Here is a 24,975-nt window from a genome sequence, read left to right as displayed (position 1 = left end):
AATTATAGCTGGACTTTATTAATAGGGTACTTCCAGTAATCTGAGGGAATTGTTTCATTATGAAATGTTACTCATTTTTTATGTTGCTTATTGTTGTCCACAGACCCAGAGGTTTTAAATGCTGGGAGCATGTTATAAACAAAAACATACATAATTTATTACAATTATGCTGAAGTGAGGCCAGATTTTCTATTGGCTCAGGGATGCACGCGTCATTGAGAAATGGCCTGAGACGTAAAATCTGATTTTTCCCACTGGATTATTTAAAACTACTGTGCGAAACAGTTAAAAATCTTCATTTTTGTGCATTCCTGCATTCTCCTTTAATGATAAAACACCAACCACCACTCTGCCTTGGTAGGATTTTAAAGTAATGTTGTTCCTATAACCAAGCTAGACAGAGTTAATCCCTTGGATTCCTCGTGGGTTTCTGCTGACACCGTGTGTGAGTATCTTTCAGGATTTGGCCGTGGCACCGTCCCTGGGGTGACTGTCAGGTCCTGTACACGCCTTTGAAATGTGAGTGCTTTTAATTAGGTGGAGCAATGGATATGCTTTGTTTCTTTATTATATTATTATCATTCTGTTGCCCGTACTCCCAGTTGCATCTAATTGCATGGGAGGCTGGAAAATGTGGTTTAGCTGTGTGCTCAGGAAGAGAAAGAAATAAGTGTTGTCGAACGTACAGCAGGCTCCGCCATGGAAACAGACTCTAAGCCACCCCAGCATGGATAATGAGTGATCCCAGCTCCTTTTCCTACCCATCTGCTTTCTCCCCCACCAACTTGAAATGCCTCTTCTGACCGTGGCTCAGTTCCTCTGTGTGTGTGTGTGTGTGTGTGTGTGTGTGTGTGTGTGTGTGTGTGTGTGCCATTCTCATTCATTAATTCCTGGGCCGTAATCACAAGGAGGCTTTCCATTTTGTTTTGGTATCATCATTTTAAAAAAGATTCTTCTGGCATATGTATGTATCCAGAGAAACTTTAGATTCTATTTATCGAATTTCCTGAAAAAGGAAAACACAAATAAGTAAACAAAAACTCTGCAGTCCCTCTATCATGTATTATTAAAACCTATATTCCACTTGAAAACACCCTACTACTAGAGAAAATAAGACTCCTCTGACAACTGATGACTCTGAGGAAGTCTGCTTTTTAAAAAGCACGCTTCCCCTCTGACAGTGGCGGACAGCGTTATGACCAGGGCATTTATAAGTGGCTCGATGTTTATAGTTCATATTTCAACTTCAGCTCTATTTGTTGCATTAGCACAATGACGCTCATTAAGCTTTATTCTTTCAGTCCATCTCTCCAAGCCCCCCAAACCCACTAATACTCAGCTTTCTTGTCGGGAAGTATGTCATCTTTCCTACATTACACTTGAAAGTTCAGCTCATTCCTAAACCTCCAATCAGGGATATGAACTTGTTGCTTTCCGAGAGGCCACATCTGTGCACTGAGCCATTACGCCATCTGTGAAAGTGGTCAGAGTTCATTTTATTGCCTCCTTTGTGGAAGGACTTGTACTGTAAAAGCATGTGTTATTGAAAACATAATTTTCCTCATCATTATGCTTTCTTTCAAGCCAGATCATAACCTGCTAGAAATCTATTGAACGCAGAGTGAAAAGCTCTTCAAAATAGCTGTTCTTAAGAGATTAAATGATTGCCATCTCTGTCCCATTTCTTTTATCTCATAATCAAGTTCAAGATGATACTAGATAGCTCCGCTGAAGTGATTATATATTTGAAATAGAAATGGCTTTACCGCCATTGGTATTTCACACCGTGGAAGCAGGATCATTTTTCTCCCCATTTACATTTATATGTGTTTATGGTTCCTGACAACTGTCCACAGGGTTTAAGACTCAAACTAGATTTTAAAGGCTAAGAATTGCTTACGGGGGGTTGGGCTGCCTTTTTGGACTTTTCTGTGCAAGGGGACTTGTTGTCCATTAAGATCCGGCATCGAGTCATCAAAATTTACAGGTGTATCACATCTTAGCAATCATAGCCCAACCATTCAGCTTGACCAGTGGGAAGCTCATAATTCAAGCCTGCCCAGGGGCACCCCACCCCAAAGAGAGAGAAAGCTCCTTCTTGGACCTTTTCAGGAGGACCCCACTGCCTCCCTGCCATATTCAGAGTGGGCCTCTTGCACAGCTATAACATGGGGAAAGGATGGCAGACTTTGTGACCTAAAAGGACAGGAACCAGATTTTCTACAATTAATTCAAAGAGGCTCACTTTGGGTTTTGTTCTTTCTTCTTAAAGCTGTCTGCTCCGTGCTGATTTTTTCACACCACAATCTCTCCTCCAGAGATTCAAATTGAGGGGGAAAAAAAAGATCCTGTCACTATTTATTAGCCGTTCTGCTAAAACACTCGATAGAGAGAGAACATGAAAACGCTGCCAGAAATGCGACGTCGGGCTATATGCGGATTGCATTTATCCACATGTGCACAAGTAGTCAATCATCAGACAGACCGAAAGTACATTCGTTCCTCCTTTTAAAGTATCTCTAGCTTTAAATAAGACTTCTCATTTTTAAAACCTAGTAAATAGGAAAAACATGAGTCATTATTTATGGTTAATCACTTTTGCCAGCTGTGACTGCATTTCGCATCCATTTTTCTTTCTTTTCTTTTCTTTTTAATTTTCTTGGACCAGAGAGCCCATCCCTGTCACTCTTTAGGGAAAATACCACACTGGTCCCCTCAATAGGCTCTTTCAACACATGATCACAGCTAAGGCACCGTCCACGAAGATTTTCGTGGGATTACAGCAAGAACGTTGCTTCTTTAGAATGTAGAACCGTGGAGGATAATCTTGAGATAGCACCTAGAGAGAAAATCCGAATTATTTTAGGGTTCACTTTAAAATGGAAGAGTTATGGAGTTCCCATCGTGGCGCAGTGGTTAACGAATCCAACTAGGAACCATGAGGTTGTGGGTTCGATCCCTGGCCTTGTTCAGTGGGTTAAGATCCGGTGTTGCCATGAGCTGTGGTGTAGGTCGCAGACATGACTCGGATCCCAAGTTGCTGTGGCTGTGGCATAGGCCGGCAGCTACGGCTCTGATTCGACCCCTAGCCTGGGAATCTCCATGTGCTGCAGGTGCTGCCCTAGAAAAAGACAAAAAAAATAAAAAAATAAAAAAATAAAATAAAATGGAAGTTATTTCCAAGACAGTGTACTTATACATTCTATATCTACCAAGCAGATATTGCAAGTTATAGGAAAGACTTCAGATGGGATAGCTGGTATGCAAGAATGCTTTTGTTTGCAAATACCAGGAAATCTATTTCAGACGGTCTTTAACAATCCCGGGGATGGATTGGGTCAAGTGTTGAAATCAGGCATGCTTCAGACCTAGTTGATTAGGCTCCAGTACACTCTTTAATTCTTCTGACTCTCCCCCTCACTGTGTAGAGCTCCATTTTTCAGGCTGATAATTCACATTTAAAAACATAGGCATAGGAGTTCCCCTCGTGTCTCAGCGGAAACAAATCTGACTAGGATCCAGAGGACGTAGATTCGATCCCTGGCCTCACTCAGTGGGTTAAGGATCCAGCGTTGCCATGAGCTGTGGTGTAGTTTGCAGATGCGACTTGGATCCTTCGTTGCTGTGGCTCTGGCGTCAGCCGGCAGCTGCAGTTCCGATTAGACCCCTAGCCTGGGAACCTCCATATGCCCTGGGTGCGGCCCTGAAAAAAAGACCCAAAAAATTAGGCGTAAATTTGGGGATCAAACATCATTGGCTCAGAAAGGTTGTGGAGTTCGTGCCCTTGTGTTAGGAAAGGGACATTTGTCATATCAAGTCTCACCTCTGCACCCCAGCTGTCCAGTAAACAAGCTTCCCCTTTCTCAACTCACAAACAAGATTCCCAGGCTCATTATGCTTGACCCAACTCTGTACCCATCAGCAGTGGGGAAAGAATGCCATGTACTAATTAACCAGTGATTCCTTAGATTACTCATTCTAATAAGGAGGGTGTGATTAAATTGGTTGATTTAGGAGTTCCTGTAGTGGTTCAGTAGTAATGAACCTGACAGGTGTCCATGCAGACACAGGTTCAATCCCTGGCCTTGCTCATTGGGTTAAGGATCCATTGGGGCCGTGAGTTGTGGTATAGGTTGTAGACATAGCTAGGATCCTGAGTTTCTGTGTCTGTGGTATAGGCCAGCAGCTGCAGCTCCAATTCGACCCCTAGCCTGGGAACTTCAATATGCCACAGATACAGCCCTAAAAAGATTAGAAAAAAAGAAAAAGGTTCATATAGGCCTGTTCGACCCCACTTCTGGAGCTTGAGGTGGGGATCCATCCATCCAAATCACACAGTCACTGAGTAGCGTAGAGGATGGGGGGAAGGATGCTGGGAAAGAAGCCTGCATCATCCACTGAGCCTTCCATCTAGGAGGCTAAGCCAGTCCTAATGAGGCCAGCATTTTGCCTGGCTTGGGTCATTTCTTCTTCCTGGTGATCCTTTGATCCTTTTCAGTTCATCCTTTATTGTTTGTTTGTTTTGTTTTTGTCTTTTTGCCTTTTCTAGGGCCGAACCCGCAGCATACGGAGATTCCCAGGCTGGGGGTCTAATCAGAGCTGTAGCCTCTGGCCTACACCACAGCCACAGCAATGCCAAATCCAGGCCGCATCTGCAACCTACCCCACAGTTCGTGGCGATGCGGGATCTTTAACCCACTGAGCAAGGCCAGGGATCGAACCTGCATCATCATGATACTAGTTGGGTTCTTAACCCCCTGAGCCACAACGGGAACTCCAGAACTCTCTTATATTGAGGAATATATTGTCCTCGCCCAAAGTCTAATAACCCGATTTCTTGTTGGCAGATTAAATAGTATTAAATAAGACATGCATATGAGACAGTGAAGAACAGACCGCTGCTCTCATTTTCTGGTTGACTTTGGCATTTCAATTGCCTAGAACTTCAAACTTCAGAGCTCTTCTTAAAGGTAATATTTAATTTGCTCTAAAAATCACTTTCCAAATAGAAGAAAGTCTGATCTGTTTCAATAGCGAGCTCTCATTTTACCTGAATGAGAATCTGATGTGACATGCTATTGCTGCTGCTGATTTAAATGTCCCGTGAGAACTTCATCTCTCAAAATAAACTTTCCACCGTGTCAGCCTGGAATCTTCCTGAAAGCAGAGCGTTAGAGGAGGGCTTGCCTGCAGGTTGCTCATTTGGGCCACAACCTGGGTGAGCAAGAGTAGGGCAGAGGATGAGGGCAAGCCCAGCATAAGGGCCTCTTGCCACGTCTGTTACTTCTCGGAGCTACTCCATCCCACCAGAACCTTCCATAAGCCCAGAGAACCACCTCAGAGGGACAGAAGGAAACTGGTTATCCATTGACACCTGGTCCCTCACGGGTCAGGAGTCACCTATGGGGCATTAACTCCTTTTTTTCGTGCTTCCAGAGTGTCCGGGTGTTAGTGCAGTCCCAGGTGAACAGTAGCAGGAACGTGGTGCACCTCGTGGGAAGCGGCCAGGCGTGGCTGGAGCCAAAGATGGGTGGAGAATGTGTGAGGTGGGGCATGAATGGAGGGCAACACACGTGGTCAGAGCCATGTGGGAACCCACCAAAGATCAGGAACCATCTACATGGCTCTTCTGACTTTCCTGTATATCTGAATGGCTTGTCTTAACACATGTCTTTAAAAACGTAAAATTAATAAGCACACACCAGGAGTTCCTGTCATGGCTCAGTGGGTTCAGAGCTCAACATAGGGTCTGCGAGGATGCTGGTTCAATCCCCAGCCTTACTCAATGAGTTAAGGACCTGGTGTTGCAGCAAACTGCAGCATAGGTCTCAGATGCAGCTTATTTCCAGCATTGCTATGGCTGTGGTGTAGGCCTGCAGCTGCAGCTCCAATTCATCCCCAGGCCTAGGAACTTCTATATGCCACAGGTGTGGTCCTGAAAAGAAAAATTAAATGAACAAATAAATATGGAAAAAAAAATAAACATAGGGAATTCCCATCATGGCTCAGTGGTAAGGAACCCAACTGGCATCTATGAGGACCAGGGTTCGATCCCTGGCCTCATTAAGGATCCAGCATTGCCATGAGCTGTGGTGTAGGTTGCAGATGCGGCTCGGATCTGGTGTTGCTGTGACTGTGGATGTAGGCTGGCAGCTGCAGCTCCAGTTCGAGCCCTGGCCTGGGAACATCTATATGCCTCAGGTGCAGCCCTAAAAAGACCAAAATAAATAAATTAATTAATTAATTAAAAACAACATATTACCAACTGAATAGCTGTTGAGCCCCGCAGGATTCTCATCAACAGAGAGGCAAGCACGGCCGTGGGGAGAAGCAGCGGGGTCCCCGCAGAGAAGGCTGCTTGCGGAGAAGCTGTCAGCGTCACATCTTCAGTTGGCGGGTCCGCTCAAGCCCAGCGGGGGCTCCTTGCTCGGAGGGGAAGTTTTCCTCCCACTGTTCAGTCAGTGTGACAGCTTTGTCCCTAATGTCCTGGCAGTTTTGACTTTCCTTTAAATTATTCCATAAAGAGGCAGCGAGGAGAGTCTTTTTCCCACCCCCCAAATTCCACTCCGAAAACTTTTCTCATTTCAGTCATCGCCTCCCCATTGCATGCCTCCTTCATGTTTCAGGTGAACCAAATGTGGCATCATCAACTTTCAACACCCTGTGTGACTATCACAGCAACTCCAAATAATTGCCGCCTGTCAGTGTATGTGCTGCGAACACAGATACGCCTGCCCCTGGCTCTGTTATCACCACCGAGAGCTGGCCTCTCAAATGCGGTCTTCTCTGGGTTCCATTCAAAACCTCAGTGTCGCCGAGGCAGGGTGTCGAGGCAATTATCTGCGTAATCCATCCCCAGAAACATGTGTGTCTCGCCTGCCCCGAAATCACTTGTTTAGGGGAAAAAAAAAAAAAAAAAAGATTCTTGAAAGCAATTTTCTAGGAAGTATAGCTTTAGCTGGAATAGTCTAGACAATCGCTCCTCTAGCTCAGTGGTTTTCAACCGGGAACAGTTTTGTCTTCCAGGGGACCCTTGGCAATATCTGGAGACAGTTTGAGCTGTCCCAGCTGGGGAGGGAGGGGGCAGAGCTATTGACATCTCGTGGAGAGAAACCCGGGCTGCTGCTCACAACTGACAGTGGATGGGACGGTCCCCACAGCCAAGGGTGATCCAGCCCCAAATGTCAGTAGTGCTGATATTGAAATCCTGTTCTAGCTGTCAAGGATTTATACGTTGTGAAATAAGGTCACTTGTTTAGAAAATTCAGACCAAAAAAGAAAGAAAATAGTCCTTCGTTTGAAAAAGATAACAATATTAAAGAATATCTTAAGCCAAAATAACCCATAAGACAAGTCTGTGTTTAGCATATCATCTTCAGCTAATACCAACATGAATATATAGTTTTTCTAAGGTTGCAATTATAATATAAACATTTCGTGTTCTTGTTTCCATTTAAAAAGTCACTTTGGGAGCTCCCTTTGTGGCTCAGCAGGTTAAGAGCCAGACTAATATCCATGATGATGAGGGTTCAGTCCCTGGTCTCACTCAGTGGCTCAAGGATCCAGTGTTGCTGTGAGCTGCAGCATAGGTCGCAGATGCAGCTCGGATCCTGCGTTGCTGCGGTTGTGGTGTAGGCTGGCAGCTATAGCTCCAAGTTGACCCCTAGCCTGGGAACTTCCATATGCTGCAGGTGTGGCCCTAAAAAGAAAAAAGAAAAGAAAAAAAGTCACTTTTTATCCGTCTTTATCATTTATTATTTTTTTAGGGACGCACCTGTGGCACATGGAGGTTTCCACAGCAATGCAAGAACCGAGCTACATTTGCAATTTTCACCATAGCTCATGGCAATGCCAGATCCTCGACGCACTGAGCGAGGCCAGGGATCGAACCTGTCTCCCGCTAGTCAGATTCGTTTCCACTGAGTCACGACAGGAGCTCCTTTATCATTTTAATAGAAAATATTCCATTGTCTCAATTCCTTCTTTGTTTCTTTCCTTCTTCTTCTTCCTCCTCCTCTTTTTCTTCTTCTTAATGACAATTTGAAAGCTGGTTTTGGAGGTGGCCATGGGGCACTCTCAAATTATTATACAACAAAAATCATTTTCAAAACATTACAGGAAATTGGTATGATGTAACTATTTTTGCACAAGAAACATTTACTACTTGTGAGAAACATTTGCTATTTACATATTTTTACAATGCAAGAACAGCCTATATTTCTCTTCAGAATGTAATACTAGAGCGGCACTACAGCCTAGCTTGATAAAAAATTCACAGTATGAGACCCTGGCTCCCTCAGGATGGGGACCACTTAGCCCCTGGGTCACAGGAGCACATCTCGCCTGGGCCGTCTGAATGCACACAGCATCACAAAAAGGAGAGAGTGGAATCTTGCTTAAAAAATCAGGATATAAAGAGACAAATGCTAAAACTCATGGTGATAAAAGTAATTATAACCACTTATCCGATGAGTCAAAACATTTTAATAGCCATGAAAACTATTGGAATTCAGCTGAACAGACTGTCTTGTCTTACCTGAAATTCTCAATGTACCCCAGTGTCACCTGAGGTCTTCTGCCTTTCAAAGTCCAGCCAGCATTGCCTGAAACTCCCATTCTGCACCCTGTGGAATTTAAAGCACTTCCTAAGGTTTTTACAAATTTCTAGAAGGCCTGTAGCTCTGAGTTCTCATTTCTCTGCGTTGATTTAGTTGACAGATCATCTCACCATTCCCCACTTACTTTTCTGGCCCTCTCCTCAGACCGAACTCCTCTCCTAACTGCCTCTGCAGCCCCAAACCTCAGCACGCACACCCCAGCCACACCATCCCCCCCTTTCCATGTGCCTGTCACACCCCTTGGTGAAGAGAAGGAAGAGGTTCTAACACACAACACAAATGACTTCAGAGCACATAGCATAGCAGGTAATTAAAGGACTTTTGGAGTTCCCATCGTGGCACAGTGGTTAATGAATCCGACTAGGAACCATGAGGTTGCGGGTTCGGTCCCTGCCCTTGCTCAGTGGGTTAAGGATCCGGCGTTGCCGTGAGCTGTGGTGTAGGTTGCAGACGTGGCTCTGATCCCGCGTTGCTGGGGCTCTGGCGTAGGCTGGCAGCTACAGCTCCGACTGGACCCCTAGCCTGGGAACCTCCATATGCTGCGGGAGCGGCCCAAGAAATGGCAAAAAGACCAAAAAAAAAAAGAATAATAAAGGACTTTTGACCACTGGGACTTTTGGGGGGCCATGTCCCCTTGCAGCCTCCACCCTGCCCTCTCTAGCCCCTTCGTCCTGCATCCTCCTTAGCTTGCTTGTCATCTCCTCCCACCCAGATGGCCCTAAATTGTTCACACTGAGTGACACAGAGCAGTTCTGCTCTCTTGAGTGCCTACTCCCCAAATCAATTCCAGCTCTCCCTTTTGCACCTCGAAAACAAGCAAACCACAAAGCCTCTCGTTTTAAGTGGATTTACATGTCTAGAAAGCAGTTATTGTTGTTCACAGCAATTTATTTCCCTCTTATCCATCTATATGAGCTTTGTTCATTCCTTTGAAAAGCCAGTTTTGAAATACAAGCCTGTGTGTGTGTGTGTGTGTGTGTGTGTGTGTGTGTGTGTGTGTGTGTGTGCGCGCGTGCGCGCTCATGTCTGATAAAAGAGCAATTATTTAACTGGAGTCAAGCGTTTGGGCTTCAGCTACAGGGCAGGTTAGACTCAGAACTGTCCAGTGTTCTGCCTTGGTTTCCAGTCTCCTTCTCTTTCTAAATTGTTCAGCCTGACACTCAAGGGGTTCCTTCCCTCCCTCCCTCTACTCTTCAACCTCCTCTCTCAGAGTCCATTTCTTGTCTGGTCTGTCTTGTCCCTGGTCTGCGTTTACCCAATGCAGTTGGGCGTGGAGACCACAATTGACTCTCACTTATGGATCCCTGCGTGATGGCCCCTACGTGCCTTCCTCAGCGCGTATCATTTCTCTGGCTAGTACTCTTCTTCCTTCATCCCCCCAGACCTCCTGGGAAGCAGTCGCTAATTCAAAATGTTTTCCGTTTCCCCAGATTAATTGATTCCATACTTTCATTCACTCTGCAAACATTCACTGCCTGCCGTGGACTCAGAGGTGGGCACACAGCCGCACACAAGAGAAAGTTCTTGCCTTCCCAGAGTTGATTTCTCATTGGAGTGAGCCGTGCTGGGGCCTTTTAGTGTTGAGGCCATGTCAGTGACACCCAAATAGCACCCTCTAGTTTCAACAGGAGGGTATACTCCTTTTAGGGTTAAAGATACGAAGAGAAACAATGAAACTTTTTACCTAAAGACGTTTTCTCTGTCTCCTGGGCACCCCAGTAATTCTACCCACCAACTGCAACTGCTCTCCCCTCACTCGGTGATTTGAGTGTGGGCGCTGCGAAAACTTCCTTCTTCAGAATAATTCCATCTGCAATGAAAAACAGTATTTTCTCTTTTAAAATTATAGCTCTGAAATTTGAATTTCCTCTTCATTCTCCTTGAGACGACCTTGGATGATGCGGAGGAAAAATTGGAAGACAGGATTTTACCATGTCTCATTCTAAATATAAACATGACATTGCTTCATTCACTCTGTGAATGAAATGCCACTCCAAGGCTTATGAATAAACTTTTCCATTTTAACACCTCTTGGTTATATGGTGCCCATTTTATGATGGGAAGCTCTGGCAAAAACAGCAAGAAAAATAAGAAATTAATGCAATCACAATAAAGCTTATTTACTGAGAACACCAGGCAAAGGCATTTCCTTTTTACAAGCATCCAGCATCTCAATGAATGAATAAATACATCCCCCCAAATATATATCAGAAACAGTTTATTTGAAACATTACTTTTCTGGGTTGTCCACTTCACTCATGCTATGAGATGTATAGTTGAACCATACCAGTTCAGAGGGGAAAGAAAAAAAGGCCGTTTATCTCGTCCAATTCCTTGGGAAGAAATGCCTAGGCAATAGTAAGAATCTTCAATTATCTAATTTAATAAAAGGGATGCTTTCTCCTCTGTAGTCAGGAACATGTGATACTGATTATGTCTAATCCCTTAGATGGTATCTGACATTCTGCTTTTGGTCCTGTATAGCATGAAATCACCATGTGTATTTTACCAAAAGGAATAACAAGAATAATGGCTCCGACAGTCTGCAATCATTTTATACTAACATACTGCAAACATGGTTTTGCCCTGGGGCAGAGAAGTAGGGATTTTTCTCTACTTCAAAAGAATGAAAAATTATTATCACTCTATCCAGTACCATTATAGACTTCAGAGACTTTGGCATGAAATATTCAGAAGGTTTATTTTAGAATTCAATATTTTAAAAGCCTTGCTTTAAAACTATTACAGTGATTAGTGGCTCTGTGAATTGGACCAGTCCTTGCTTTAAAAAGCCCTATGTCATGGTTGAGACCATTTGTTGTTTCGACACAATATAATTTGCACCAATCCAGGAGCTCCATATAAGGCGTGTAATGTATTATTTTAGAATACCCCCCAAAGAGGAATTGTGACCAACCACCACTCATCAGTTATCCTTCAAACACACTCTGAAAGTAAACCCCACTTTCACTGGTAATGTATTATTTATGCCTTGATTTGGTCCTTCGGACATATGTTATCTTAACCCAGTGGAATGGGTGCCATTTCTCTGCTCCCTGTTCAAGGAGCAGTGCCCCCGTCTCGGTGGCTCTAGGGACACACAGGGACAAGCCAGCTGAGGCCACCCAGACCCTCAGGGGACCAGCCAGAGGCTCACATCTTCACCTCTCTTCACAGGAGTCAGAAAAGCTTATCAGGTGTTTGTGAGGATTTAACCAAGCTTCCGAGGCCATAAATGAAGCCAGCGAAAACGTTCAGAGCTAGAGTTAGCTGCATGGGAATTGCAGCACCACCACTTCTCTCTGGAACATCCCGTTTACGCAGGGAGACGTGGAATGGAGTGTAGAGCCCTGGTTTGGGAATCGAACCATCCTGATTTGAGTTTCAAGACTGTGACTTACCAGCAGCATGATCTTGTGGAAACTGCTGGACCTCTTTAGGCTCAATGTCTGTCAAATAGACCCATCCTAGCATCTGTGCACAGAGTCAGTGAGACAGGCAATAGAAAGACAGTGTGAGGTGGGATGTCAGTCCCTGTCCCCATCATTATAACTAACTCCCAAAATGTTTTCCTTGTCTCTTAATGCTTTACTCTACACTTCTGCTGTGTATCGCATGAAAAGAAAATCAAAATGGCGTTGGTATTGCTAAGAGGGCTCTCTAAAATGAAGCCGGGAGGTGTGACTTCCTGTCAAAATCTTTTGTCCAGATGAATCTAGGACACCTGCTAGAAACTCAAGATACTGACTGGACCCTTTCCATAAATAACTTGTAATAATCCGTCTACTTATTGGACCCCTACCCCAAAGCACCCTTGTGGTTCCTCAAGGACAAGTATTTTCTGACACAAATCAGAATCAAACACAATTCTCACCAAGCAACTTTTAATAACCCTGTGGCTTTTTGTCTCTTCCTCGGCACACTCTTTCGGGGTTACCTGAATCAGTGTCTCCCAAATTGCAGTTCTTCAAACCCCAAATAAATCCTTTTCTTGCCTTCAGCCTCTTGCCTTGCTTTTTTTTTTTGGTTGACAAATGCATGTATATTTACTGATATATCACAGAAAGAATTTGCAGGAGTCGAGAAAAACCATCACTGCTCCCTTTTTATATATATATAACCTGTGCATTTGGCGACATTCTTTAAATGTATTAACTGTATTATTTCTGTAGGTTTTAAGAAATACCTTTTCCTTTCTTTTCCACCTTAGGTATTATCACTGTAAGAAAAAAGATAGGCATTGACCTCAGCCTTCAAGTTGATAGAATAGGTGCCTCTCACAAAGACACAAAAAGAAGTGAAGATTCTGATGTGCTCTTGATGCATAAGTGAGATGAAACTAGCCTGTAAATAACTGTCTGTTTCATTTTCCAGGGAAGTAGATCAAGATTCAGACGACCACGTCAGCTTTAAAGACTTCGAATATGCCATGAACTATGGACAAAAGTAAGCTGAGCTATTGTGCACTACTTTTGGCAGTTTCAGGGGAGACCAGAATGGCTTGTGATGTATTTAAAAATCAACTTCCACTCCACCGATGATGTAATGCTGCATACCTTCCATTTACTTCGTCATGGTTTTCAGGTGCTGATAATTGCCTGCATCTCGGAATCCTCGAGGCGGTTATAACAGGGAGTCCCCTCCATGTGGCCAGCAGTCCTGAGTCAGGCTGCTGCTGACACTACCCTGGAGGTGGTCCCAACCCCTCCTCTTAACTCTCAACCCCTGACTCCACCCCACACTGTAAGCTTCGATGGTCCACTCGTTTGCTGATCCTCGCCACCTTACCCACAGGGTCCTGATCCTCAGCAGTTTTTTGGGTTTTTTTTTTTTCTTTCCTTAGGGCTGCACTTGCAGCATATGTAAGTTCCCAGGCTACGGGTCACATTGGAGCTTCGGCTGCAGGCCTACACCACAGCCACAGCAACATGGGATCTGAGCCACGTCTTCCACTGACACCACAGCTCATGGCAATGCTGGATCCTTAACCCACTGAGCAAGGCCAGGGATCGAACCTGCAACCTCATAGATCCTAATTGGGTTCTTTTTTTTTTAGGGCTGCACCCATGGCATATGGAGGTTCCCAGGCTAGGGGTCTAATCCGAGCTGTAGCCACCGGCCCACACCAGAGCCACAGCAACACCAGATCTGAGCCGCGTCTGCCATCTATACCACAGCTCACGGCAACGCCAGATCCTTAACCTCATGGTTCCTAGTCAGATTCGTTTCCACTGTGCCACAACGGGAACTCCACTAGTCAGGTTCTTAACATGCTGAGTCACAACGGAAACTCCCACAATCTTTCTGTAAACCTAAAACTATTCCAAAATTTAAAAAAGTGTTAAAAAAAAAAGTCTTACTCAAAAATTAGCATACCAAACACTATCTAAAATGAAGGAAACTTTGAAAATCATTAAATACAAATGAAATATTATCTCAGGAAAAAAGTGGATCAATGGTATCATTGAGCATCATGTGTGTTTTAGAACAAATTGTTCCAGCTGATGAAAAGCCCTTTCTGACTTTGGGTAGAGTTTTATTCAGCAAGTATTTTCATCACTAATTGAATGATTGAGTCATTGATCTTCATCTCAATACATGAATGATACTGAGTTTAGATTTTTTAAATAAAAAATCAAAGTAAGCCACCTGCAAAATGCCTGTATTTCAGTAATTGCCAAAATACCAAAACCTTGTATTGCAATCACTGGACCTCATTTCTCCCTGGAAATGTGACAAGAGGGAGGGAGAGGTCACTTCCTCCCTCCCGTTAGGCCAGGGTAGGAACAGCTGTCGGTCAATTCCCTCCACCCTGGATTGGTCCAGGCTCTCTTCTGTCTCAGTGACAGAAACCTACATGAACTAGCTTAGATGGAAAAGGAATTTAAATAAATACTAGCATCAGTATTTATAGCCTGGGCTAGCTTACGGAATCTAACCCAGGGAGGGCAGTGGTGCAGCTTGGTTTCCAGGAGGAAAACTAGCCGCATAAGCTCCTCCAGGCTCTGTAAGAGCTGAAAGGTAGGAGGGCCCAAGCTCTCAGGGTGGAGCCCAGACCACAGGAAAGAGGGGAGGTGAGAAGCTGCTCCTGTCACCCCCTCTCCTTATCCTTCCCCTAAACCCAGTCCAAATCCTTATCGTGTATCCCTTACGCAGCTTCTCACTCAGTCCCTACCCCTACCCTCATCCCCAAGCCACACGATGCTGCCTGCAGTGTGGTCTTGTTGGTCTGCCTTCCATTGCATGGTCCAAGCGTGGGCATCTGTGAAAGGTGATGTGCCCTGTCTTTTTCCTGGGAGACGTCAGAAGTGAGTGGGGCATGGAGTTCCCATTGTGGCTCAGCGGGAACGAACCTGGCTGGTATCCATGAGGACATGGGTTTGATCCCAGGCCTTGCCCAGTGGGTGAAGGATCTGACGTTGCCGTGAGCTGTGGTGTAAGTTGAAGATGCGGCTTGGATCACGAGTTTCGGTGGCTGTGGAGTAGAGGCAGGTGCAGCTCGGATTCAACCCCTAGCCTGGGAGCCTCCATATGCCGCAGGTGCGGCTCTAAAAAGACAAAAGAAGAAGCAGTGAGTGGAGTGTAACAGCGCTCTTCCGCTGTTGAGTGAGTGGGCCTGACTGTGGGGCGAAGAGCAAACCTGTTTGCCACCTGTTGGCCTGGAAACCCAAGGCAGCTGGTTTGCAATGAGAGCAGAAGATGAAACAGACACCAAGAGGGGGACAAGAAAGAAGCTAGAGAAAGCCTGTAGTGCTGGATTTCTGGTTAAAGCTTGTACACAAGAACCAGTCATAACCCTTTGGGTCCTATGAGGTAATCCTCTATCCTTCCAATAAATCTTTCTACTCAAGCCAGCTGGAGTTGCTTACTGTTATTTGAAACCAAGAGAATCCTAACTCTTAAAGAGCTCAGAGCCAAGGACAGAGTCCTAGGTAACATCAACATTTACTGGGACAGCAGAGAAAAGAGTCTTCTAAATTGGGAGTTCCCGTCATGGCTCATTAGTAACGAAACTGACTCATATCCATGAGGACTCGGGTTCAATCCCTAGCTTTTCTCAGTGGGTTAAGGATCCTGCATTGCCATGAGCTGTGGCTCAAGTTGCAGACACGGCTTGGATCCCCAGTGGTTGTGGCTGTGGTGTAGACTGCAGCTACAGCTCCAATTCTACCCCTAGCCTGGGAACCTACATATGCCATGGGTGTGGCCCTAAGAAGACAACAACAACCACGAAAACCCAAGAGTCTCCTAAAAAGATTAAGCAGTAGTCGAAGATGGAAGAGGAAGCTGTGGCCAATTTCCTCTCCCTGATGCCCCTGCCTCTACCTGATCTCTCAATGTGATCGTCTCAGCCTTCCCCTGTGGTGACATCTCTCAAGGGGATCACCGGTGATCGACCAGTGACCAGACCCACCAGCTCCTCTCAGACCTCATCACGCTTGTCCCTTCTCTTGCGTCCTTCTCTCTTTAGCCTCTGTGACACCACTGTCTTGTGATATTTCTGTACCCATATTTTTCCTACTTTCTTTTCCTGTTTTTTTTTTTTTTTCCTAAGCCATCTCATAAGCCTTAGTTTTCTCCAAGGTCCTATAGTTGGCCAATCTTCCTGATCAACACATTCTCCAAGGATGATTTCATCTGCTCCCAAGATGTGGGCTCACAGCTTGATGGGTGTGATTCCACAAACAAATCTTTATCTTGCTCTCCGCTTCACCTAGACCTGGGTTTTCATTAGCCTTTTGGACACTTCCACCTCAATACAAGCTCACTGAACTAAAATCAGACTCCCCGTTTTCTCTAATTCCCAAAATTGGCTTCTCATTCCGTGCTTTCTATTTCCGTTACTGGCATCCACCCCATCCCCCATCCCGAGCGGAACAGCTGCCTCGGAGTTCCTTTCAAATCTCCCCATCATCCTTCACTTTGACCTCCATCACTGCATCCTCTGAGTCTGTGTCTGCAAAATCTTTCATGACGTTTTCTTCCATCCCATCATGATCTCTCGGCCCATGTTCTTATTCCCACTCCCATCCGTCCATCAGGCCATATGTTCTTCTATTCATTGGTATAAAGATGAGTAATGGATGTGCTGATAAGTAAGAAACAGATCCCACTGTCAAGAAACTTACTCCAGCCTGTCAGTTATTGTCTCAAAGCACAGAGAGAATTTTCTCAGCTCAGAAGCTTTAGTTGCCACCTTTTCTGTTGGGTCTGTCTGAATGCTTCATAGGCCACACAAGCGCTCTATAATCTGGTCCCCTCTTGTCTGTTCAGCTTCATCTTTCACAAGTACCTCTACCATACCATCCCACAAACGGGTAACTCACACACACATAGTCCCAGAGCCTAAAAACACTAATGTGACAACTAGATCTTTGCCTCAAACAGAGAAGTAACAAACAATCTTGAAATTCGTATCTGATGAGATAATAGGAAAATATGACCATAAGATTCCATTCAAAAACTATATTGGACCCCCTTCATCCTAATGAATATTTTTCCCTTCCCAGCTGCCACCTTCAGAAGGTGAAAGGGGGGTTGATTATGCTCAGTGTTTTCTTAAGATTTTATGCTTGAAAATTGACTGAGACAGATATTAGCATCCTCTTTTGTAAATGAGGAAACCATCTCAAAGAGTCGAAGTAGCTTGGCTCAGGCAAAGTGATGAGGATGGGTGATGCAAACCCACCAGCCTGACCAAACACCAATAACTTCTATTCTGTTGCATCACCTCCCGTGGGAAAATCATCTGAGACACTGGTCCACATGCTTTGGTCACACTTTGTTTTTGATCCAAAATGAGTTGTTCCAGATTCAGGGGTCATCCTAGGTCAAGCATCTCTCACATGCTAGGTATTAAATATTAATTCCCATCTTACCCATCACCACGCTTAACCCAAATTACGTTGGGTTACTAATCAAATCCACTTCCGAAAGACAAAGATTTGCCGCCTGAGACAATATCTTTTAAAATGTGCTGCAAACTTCTAAAGGCAGTTTTCAAAGAGGATTTCTAGAAACGCTCTGAACTATGGAAGCATTTTTGAAACAGCTCTGCGCTCTCTTTGGGCATCAGTCACTTAGGCGTGTAAATTCTAAACAGTGCTTCTCAGCAATCACACTTCTCGATGTTCACCCTTCGCTTACGAGACTGTAATTCAGGGTTAATAAAAAAAGGTGGTTGCTTTCTTTTTTTCTTGACTTGTAACTTTTGAGAACTCTGTTTAGAACTGCAGAATTAGACAGTTAAAACACACACAAATGGAAATTTAATGACATTAAGGGATAGAAGAAGCTCACAAAGTGACCTTGCTTACAAAACAATTTAAATTGGCTTAGCCACCTGGATTGAAAAGTGGCTTAAAATAATTTAACATGGAAGACATGGAGTGTTCAAGTTTCTCTTAGATTGCTAAATGAGCAAAATGCTCAGAATTGTGAATCAAAAAGAACATTACTCCCACTTTACAGAAAGTGCAGATTAATTTATATGAAATCAGGAGTTCCCATCGTGGCGCAGCGGAAAATAATCCAACTAGGAACTATGAGGTTGCAGGTTTGATCCCTGGCCTCGCTCAGTGGGTTAAGGATCCGGTGTTGCCGTGAGCTGTGGTGTAGGTTGCAGATGTGGCTCAGATCCCTCGTTGCTGTGGCTGTGGTGTAGGCCGGCAGCTGCAGCTCCGATTCGACCCCTGGCCTGGGAACTTCCATATGTCATGAGTGCGGCCCTAAAAAAAAGAAACCAGTAATTTATATGAAATCATAAACTGAAATCCAAATATATTCCCTATTTTATGGTTTACTGATTTGGGGAGGGGAGGCTTCAAAGGAAAACAAAAGTTAGGTTTGCTGTAGTAGATGCATTAGGAGAAACAATTTCAATATTATTGAATTTATAGAAAAAAAATTGACCAAGGGTCTAGAACTAGATCACAAGTATTATCATAATAGCAGTGATTGTCGGGAGTTCCCTTCATGGCTCAGTGGTTAACGAACCCTACTAGGATCCATGAGGATGTGGGTTCGATCCCTGGTCTCCATCAGTGGGTTAAGGATCTGGCATGGCGGTGAGCTGTGGTGTAGGTCACAAACACGGCTCGGATCCTGCACTGCTGTGGCTCTGGTGTAGGCTGGTGGCTACAGCTCTGATTGGACCCCTAGCCTGGGAACCTCCATATGCCGCAGGTGCAGCCCCAAAAAGCAAAACAATTTTAAAAATAAAATAATAGCAGTCACTCTGAAGTAGAAGCCAAGGTTTGGTCATCTTTGTTTTAAAGAACAAGCCAGCTTTGACTTTAAACAATGTTTTTAAGGTTAAACATGGCAGAAATAGAGCTTGAGGCAATTTCTTTACCAAGCTTACCCTCCTAACTGTTTACAGGGGACTGCTTGCAGGATGAGGTTTACGCATTTGTCTTTCTTTTATTCTCCCTTTATCCTTTCCCTCCCTCCCTTCCTTCCCTCTTTCCTGTTTCTCCATAAAGAGAATTATATCCATTGAGCAGCCCAAGGTTCTCTCTGACCTGCTTATTAACGGATATCCAAACTTGTATCAACAGATTACCCCTCCTACTACACATGGAACCCAAAATTACAGGATACTTTATGTATTTTATCAACTATGGAAACTTCTTGGCCATTATCTCCTCAAACACTTCTCCTACCATATTCTTAAAAAGCACTGAATTATACATGTGTCATACTGATGATATTATCTGACATGTCTCTCATTCTCTGTTCTCCTCTTCCTTCTCCTCCTCCCTCAGTTTAACTTGCAGTTCAGTAATTTCTACTCATTCATTGCTAGTGGGAATGCCAAATGGCACAGCCACTTCAGAAGACAGTCTGACAGTTTCTTATAAAGCAAAGTAAGCATAGTCTTACCAAGCGATCCAGCCATCATGCTCCTACACATTGATTCAACGGATTGAAAACTTCTCTGCACACAAAAACTTGCATAAGAATGTTTAGAGGAGCTTTATGCATCATCACCCCAAACTGGAAGCCACCAAGATGTCCTTCGGGAGATGAGAGGATAAAGAAAGTGTGGTACAACCATACAAGGAATTATGATCCAGTGATAAAAAGAAATGAGCTATCAAGCCACAAAAAGACATGGGTGCATCTTAAATGCATATTTCTAAGTGCACGAAGCCAGTGTGAAAAGGTTACATGCTGTATGGTACTAATGTGACCTTCTAGAAAAGGCCAAATTACAGTGATGACTAAAAAAGCAATGATTTTCAGGGTTTTGTTTTTATCTTATTTTTTTTGTTTTTGCTTTTTGTTTTCTGTTTGTTTGTTTTTAATGAAGGAGGATTGAATAGGTAAAGCACAGGGAATTTTTTTTAGTGTGGCAAAATATACCAGGGAAGCCTGGACCATCTTATAGTGCCAGAAGATGAGGAAGTGCTCAACAACAAAACAAAACAAAACAAAACAAAACTTTTTAAAAAAACAAACGAACAAACAAAAACTAAGTACATTGGTAGGCGTTTTTCAAAGGGACACAAGAAACAACAGAAAGAGCTCCCGTGGCCAATGCTGGAACAATCTGAGTAACAAAATAAAGTAGTATTGGATTATAACGCAAAGTATAAAATATCCATGAGTATACTGATTCAAATAAATGATTGAATAAATAAATAAATGGAAGAGTTGGGACACATCTGCTTTGCCGAAGAATTCCAAGTAATTTATATAGGTACTCTGCCCTCAAAGAGACAGAGCATGACTCTCCATTCCGTCCAAGTGTGGACGGCACATGGTGAGGTTCTTGCAAAGAGTGCGGTGTGGAAGGGAGGCCACGGAGTAACAGCAGAGAACCCTGACCCTCTCTACCTCAACCAGGAGATCAAGGTCACTGTCAACAGTTAAATCTTGTTGATACTATGTACCCTTCTGTACCTGATGAAAATGACACCTACCTTCTCTGGCTTTCTTCCCCCAAACCCACAACCTCAGCCCAATCATGAGAAAAACAGCAGAGAAATCCCAATTCAGAGACATTTTACAAAAGACCCAATCAGTATTTCTCAAAGCTGTCAAGGTCAAAAACAAGGCATGCCTGAGAAATGCCACCGCCAATCAGAGCCTAAGGAAACGGCAGCTGAATGTATTGTGATAGCTGGGGTGATGGGATCCTAGAACAGGAAAAAGACATTAGCTAAAAACCTCGGGGAGTTCCTGTCGTGACTCAGTGGTTAACGAATCCGACTAGGAACCATGGGGTTGCGGGTTCGATCCCTGGCCTTGCTCGGTGGGTTAAGGATCCAGTGTTGCCATGAGTTGTGGCGTAGGTCACAGACTCGGCCCGGATCCCACGTTGCTGTGGCTCTGGTGTAGGCTGGCGGCTGCAGCTCCAATTAGACCCCTGGCCTAGGAACCTCCATATGCCGCGGGTGTGGCCCTCAAAAGACAAAAAGCAAACAAACAAACAAAAAACCTCGGAAAACTGAATAAAGCTTTGGCTTATAATAATGTATCGATATTGTTTCATTAATTATAACAAATGTATGATACGTAAGATGTTAATAATAGAGGAAGCTGGGTGTGGTGTATGGGAATCTGTGCTATCTTCAGTTTTTTGGTAAATCTAAAACTGTTCCAAAGTAAAAGTTTATTTAAAAAATTTTCAGGAGTTCCCGTCGTGGCGCAGTGGTTAACGAATCCGACTAGGAACCATGAGGTTGCGGGTTCGGTCCCTGCCCTTGCTCAGTGGGTTAAGGATCCGGCGTTGCCGTGAGCTGTGGTGTAGGTTGCAGACGTGGTTCGGATCCCGCGTTGCTGTGGCTCTGGCATAGGCCAGTGGCTACAGCTCCGATTCAACCCCTAGCCTGGGAACCTCCATATGCCGTGGGAGCGGCCCAAAGAAATAGCAAAAAGACAAAAAAAAAAAATTTTTTTTCAGCACTTACCATATGCAGTTATACCCCTTGACGTGATTTAAATTTATAATAAAAGTCTAGATGTCAATTAAAATATGTAAAGGGGGGTACATAGCTTTTCAAAATCATATTATGGGGCACAATAGCCAAAAATCAAAGACTGCCAATCGATGGCACCTTTATAGGACTCTGAACTCTCAACAATGTCAGGCTTTTGCCATAGGGAAGTATGTTCACAGCCTGTCATATGGGTTGGTTTCCGACAAAGAAGAGACTTCATATATCTGCATTTGAATTGCATTTGGAGAACCTTGAAAAACACACAAACAGAAAGTACCCAGCTTTCAGAGTTCCCGTTGTGACTCAGCAGAAATGAATCCAACTGGGAACCATGAGGTTGCAGGTTCGATCCCTGGCCTTGCTCAGTGGGTTAAGGATCTGGTGTTGCTGTGAGCTGTGGCATAGGCCAACAGCTATAGCTCCAATTCAACCCATAACCTGGGAACCTCCACATGCTGTGGGTGCAGCCCTAAAAACAAACAAACAAAGTACTCAGCTTTCCTATTATATTGCTTGCAGTATACATTTCAAAGAAAGTAAAGTAATCCCTTAGCTTTGGACCTATTGAAATGAAAGCCCTTTATACCTCTTCTTCTTCTTCTTCTTCTTTTTTTTCCCCCTTTTTTGGCCATACCCATAGCTTATGGAGTTCCTGTCAGGGATCAAATCTGAGCTGCAGCTTCTACCCACACTACAGCTGCAGTAATGCTGGATCCCCAACCTGCTGCACCACAGTGGGAACTCCCCTTTATACTGCTTTTGAACTTCATAATTCCTCACAGCACTGAGAAAACCTACAGGTGTGGTTCCTGGATTCTCCCTGTGGTTAGTCTTAAAGGGCCTGTTCATATGTTAATATATCCAAGACATGGAAACAACCTATGTGTCCATCAATGGATGAATAGATAAAGCAAATATGATATATATCTAGATCTGTACCTATACAAGGAAATATTATTCAGCCATAAAAGATAAGAAAAGCCTGCCATTTGTGACAACATAATGTATCTTGAGGGCATTAGGCTAACTGAAAGAAACCAGACAGAAGGACATATAGTATAATGATTTTCAGCCTTTTTTCTTCTCTAACCCTAACATTTAAGACTATAAAAGTCCTCTAGGCCCTGCTTTGGCTGCATCTCACTAGTATTGATATGTCTTGTCTTCATTAATATGTTTTTCAAAATATTCTCTAATTTCTGTGGTTATTTCTTCTTTGACACATGGGCTAGTCAGAAATGACTTGTTAAATTTTCAAAAGTTGTGGGCTTTCTACTTTTCATTATTGATTTTTAGTTAATTCCGTTGGTCGGAGGACTTATTTTGAATGTTTTCAAACGCTTATATCAATTCTCTTTTAAAGCCTTTCGATTCTCCAGGGAATAAGGACATCTCCCCACGTATTTAAAGTTTTACGTATAATTAATGAAATTCTGTAATGAGATGTCCTAATGCTCCTGAGTGTCTCAATAGTATTTGTAAACTCAAATTTCAACTTAAACTCATAAGTCTAAGCCAACTTGTATGTTACATCAGAATCACGGCTAAAGCCATACTGTCTAAAGCCACCAGCACATGTGGCTATTTAAATTTAATTTCCACTCATCAAAACTAAATAAAATTAAAAACAGTTCTTCCCTAAATAGCCATATCCAGTAGCTGCATTTCAAGTGTTCAAAAGCTGCGTGTGGTTGGTGGCTCCAGGCTGCACACTGCCAAGGAGAACGTTTCCATCATTGTACAGAGTTCTGCTGGACGGCACTGTCTCTTCCTTCTTTCCTCCCTCTCTCTTCCCTCCTTCCTTCCTTCTTTTTAGGACCACACCCGTGGCCTATGGAGGTTCCCAGGCTAGGGGTCGAATCAGAGCTGTAGCTGCTGACTTACACCACAGCCTCAGCAGTGCAGGATCCAAGCCACATCTTTACCCTCCATCCCAGCTCACCCCAGCTCCTTAACCCACTGAACAAGGCCAGGGATCGAACCCACATCCTCGTGGTTCCTAGTCGGGTTTGTTTCCGCTGAGCCAGAGTGGGAATGTCCCAGTTCAATGGGTTTTTTGTTTGTTTGTTTTGTTTTGTTTTTTGGTCTTTTTGCCTTTTCTAGGGCCGCTCCCGCAGCATATGAAGGTTCCCAGGCTAGGGGTCAAATTGGAGCTGCAGCCGCCAGCCTACACCAGAGCCACAGCAATGGGGGATCCAAGCCGAGTCTGCAACCTACACCACAGCTCTCGGCAACGCTGGATCCTTAACCCACTGAGCAAGGCCAGGGATCGAACCCTCAACCTCATGGTTCATTAACCACTGAGCCACGACGGGAACTCCCCAGTTCAATGTTTTTATGAACACGCTGTTATCTCTACCATCCCTGTTACCTGACTTGACTAGTGGTGTAACTGCAAACTCATAAACCCTTGCCCTGCCACTCCCTCTGCACCTGCTTCCTCACCTCCCCTTGCACCTCCTACTCCACCCGGGAGAAGACACTGGAGCAACTCGACTTGAAGTGCCTGTCGGGAAGGAAGGGGCTGGGGTGCCACACACTCACCTTCAGACCTCGAGCAGGTGACATCGAGTCTGAATGATCAGCTGCTTTGAAAATGCAAGCATAAGACAAAGAATGATTTTATTTTCATTTAAATTGATATCCTCAGTCCTATCATGTTTCTTTCATGAAATCATGGGTGTAACTGTTTGATAGATCTAATTTGAGCCGTAACTGAAGGCATTAGGCTTTCAGGCCCAGGAATTCTTAAAGCAGCCACAGACTATGAAAGCTACGTTAATAAGAAAGCAATAAGGAAATATTACACAACGTTCCGATTCCATCTATTATGAACGAAGACCTTTTGTGTTTGGGTGGACCTGATACGCTACACTGTGGTTGCCGAAGAGATTAGAAAATGTTTTTGCCATCTCAGCAAAAAGGCCCCCAAATTGGGCTCTGTGACTAGAAACTATTTGCAGCAGGTAACAGAAATGGCCATGAGGCATTATGGGACAGGAGGCCATGAACTTATTTGAATCGGAGGTGCCAGGAATAAAAATATTATTGTTGTTCAAGGGTGAAACAGGCAGGAGTTCCTGCTATGGTGCAGTGGAAACTAATCCAACATGCAGTATCCATGAGGACCAGGGTTTGATCCCTGGCTTCACTCAGTGGGTTGGGGATCTGGCATGGCTGTGAGCTGTGGTGTAGGTCACAGACACAGCTCAGATCCATATGCTATGGTTGTGGCCCTAAAAAGCAAAAAAAGAAAAAAAAAAGAGTGAAACAAACAGTTGTATCAGCTGCTGTGGAAATAAAGTGTCCTGGAAAAAAGCAGGGTTACTGCAAAGCTTATCCCTGTGATAAGTTGCCACATAGATAGGAACTTACCAGCACTGATGGGAAAAACCCATGTTGAGTGTCCA

The 24,975-nt window shown here is 44.1% G+C and overlaps 1 protein-coding gene across 6 annotated transcripts in view; it reads left to right on the top strand.

Annotated features, from left to right (window-relative positions):
- The window catches only part of EFCAB11 (EF-hand calcium binding domain 11), a 192,909-nt gene that overhangs the window by 142,366 nt on the left and 25,568 nt on the right, over nucleotides 1-24,975 (top strand). For 5 of the 6 annotated variants that reach the window (XM_047794929.1, XM_047794932.1, XM_047794931.1 and 2 more), the window contains one exon: nucleotides 12,993-13,064. In XM_047794929.1, coding sequence (XP_047650885.1) covers nucleotides 12,993-13,064 — 72 coding nt within the window. Of the gene's footprint in view, nucleotides 1-12,992; nucleotides 13,065-19,384; nucleotides 20,813-24,975 lie in introns of those variants that run through there. The other variant, XM_047794930.1, reaches the window with a different exon arrangement.

The sequence above is a fragment of the Phacochoerus africanus genome, chromosome 9, assembly GCF_016906955.1.
Source record: "Phacochoerus africanus isolate WHEZ1 chromosome 9, ROS_Pafr_v1, whole genome shotgun sequence".
Classification (NCBI taxonomy): domain Eukaryota; kingdom Metazoa; phylum Chordata; class Mammalia; order Artiodactyla; family Suidae; genus Phacochoerus; species Phacochoerus africanus.
Note: the sequence above shows the minus strand (reverse complement) of the source record. Positions and strands in the feature narration are given on the sequence as shown.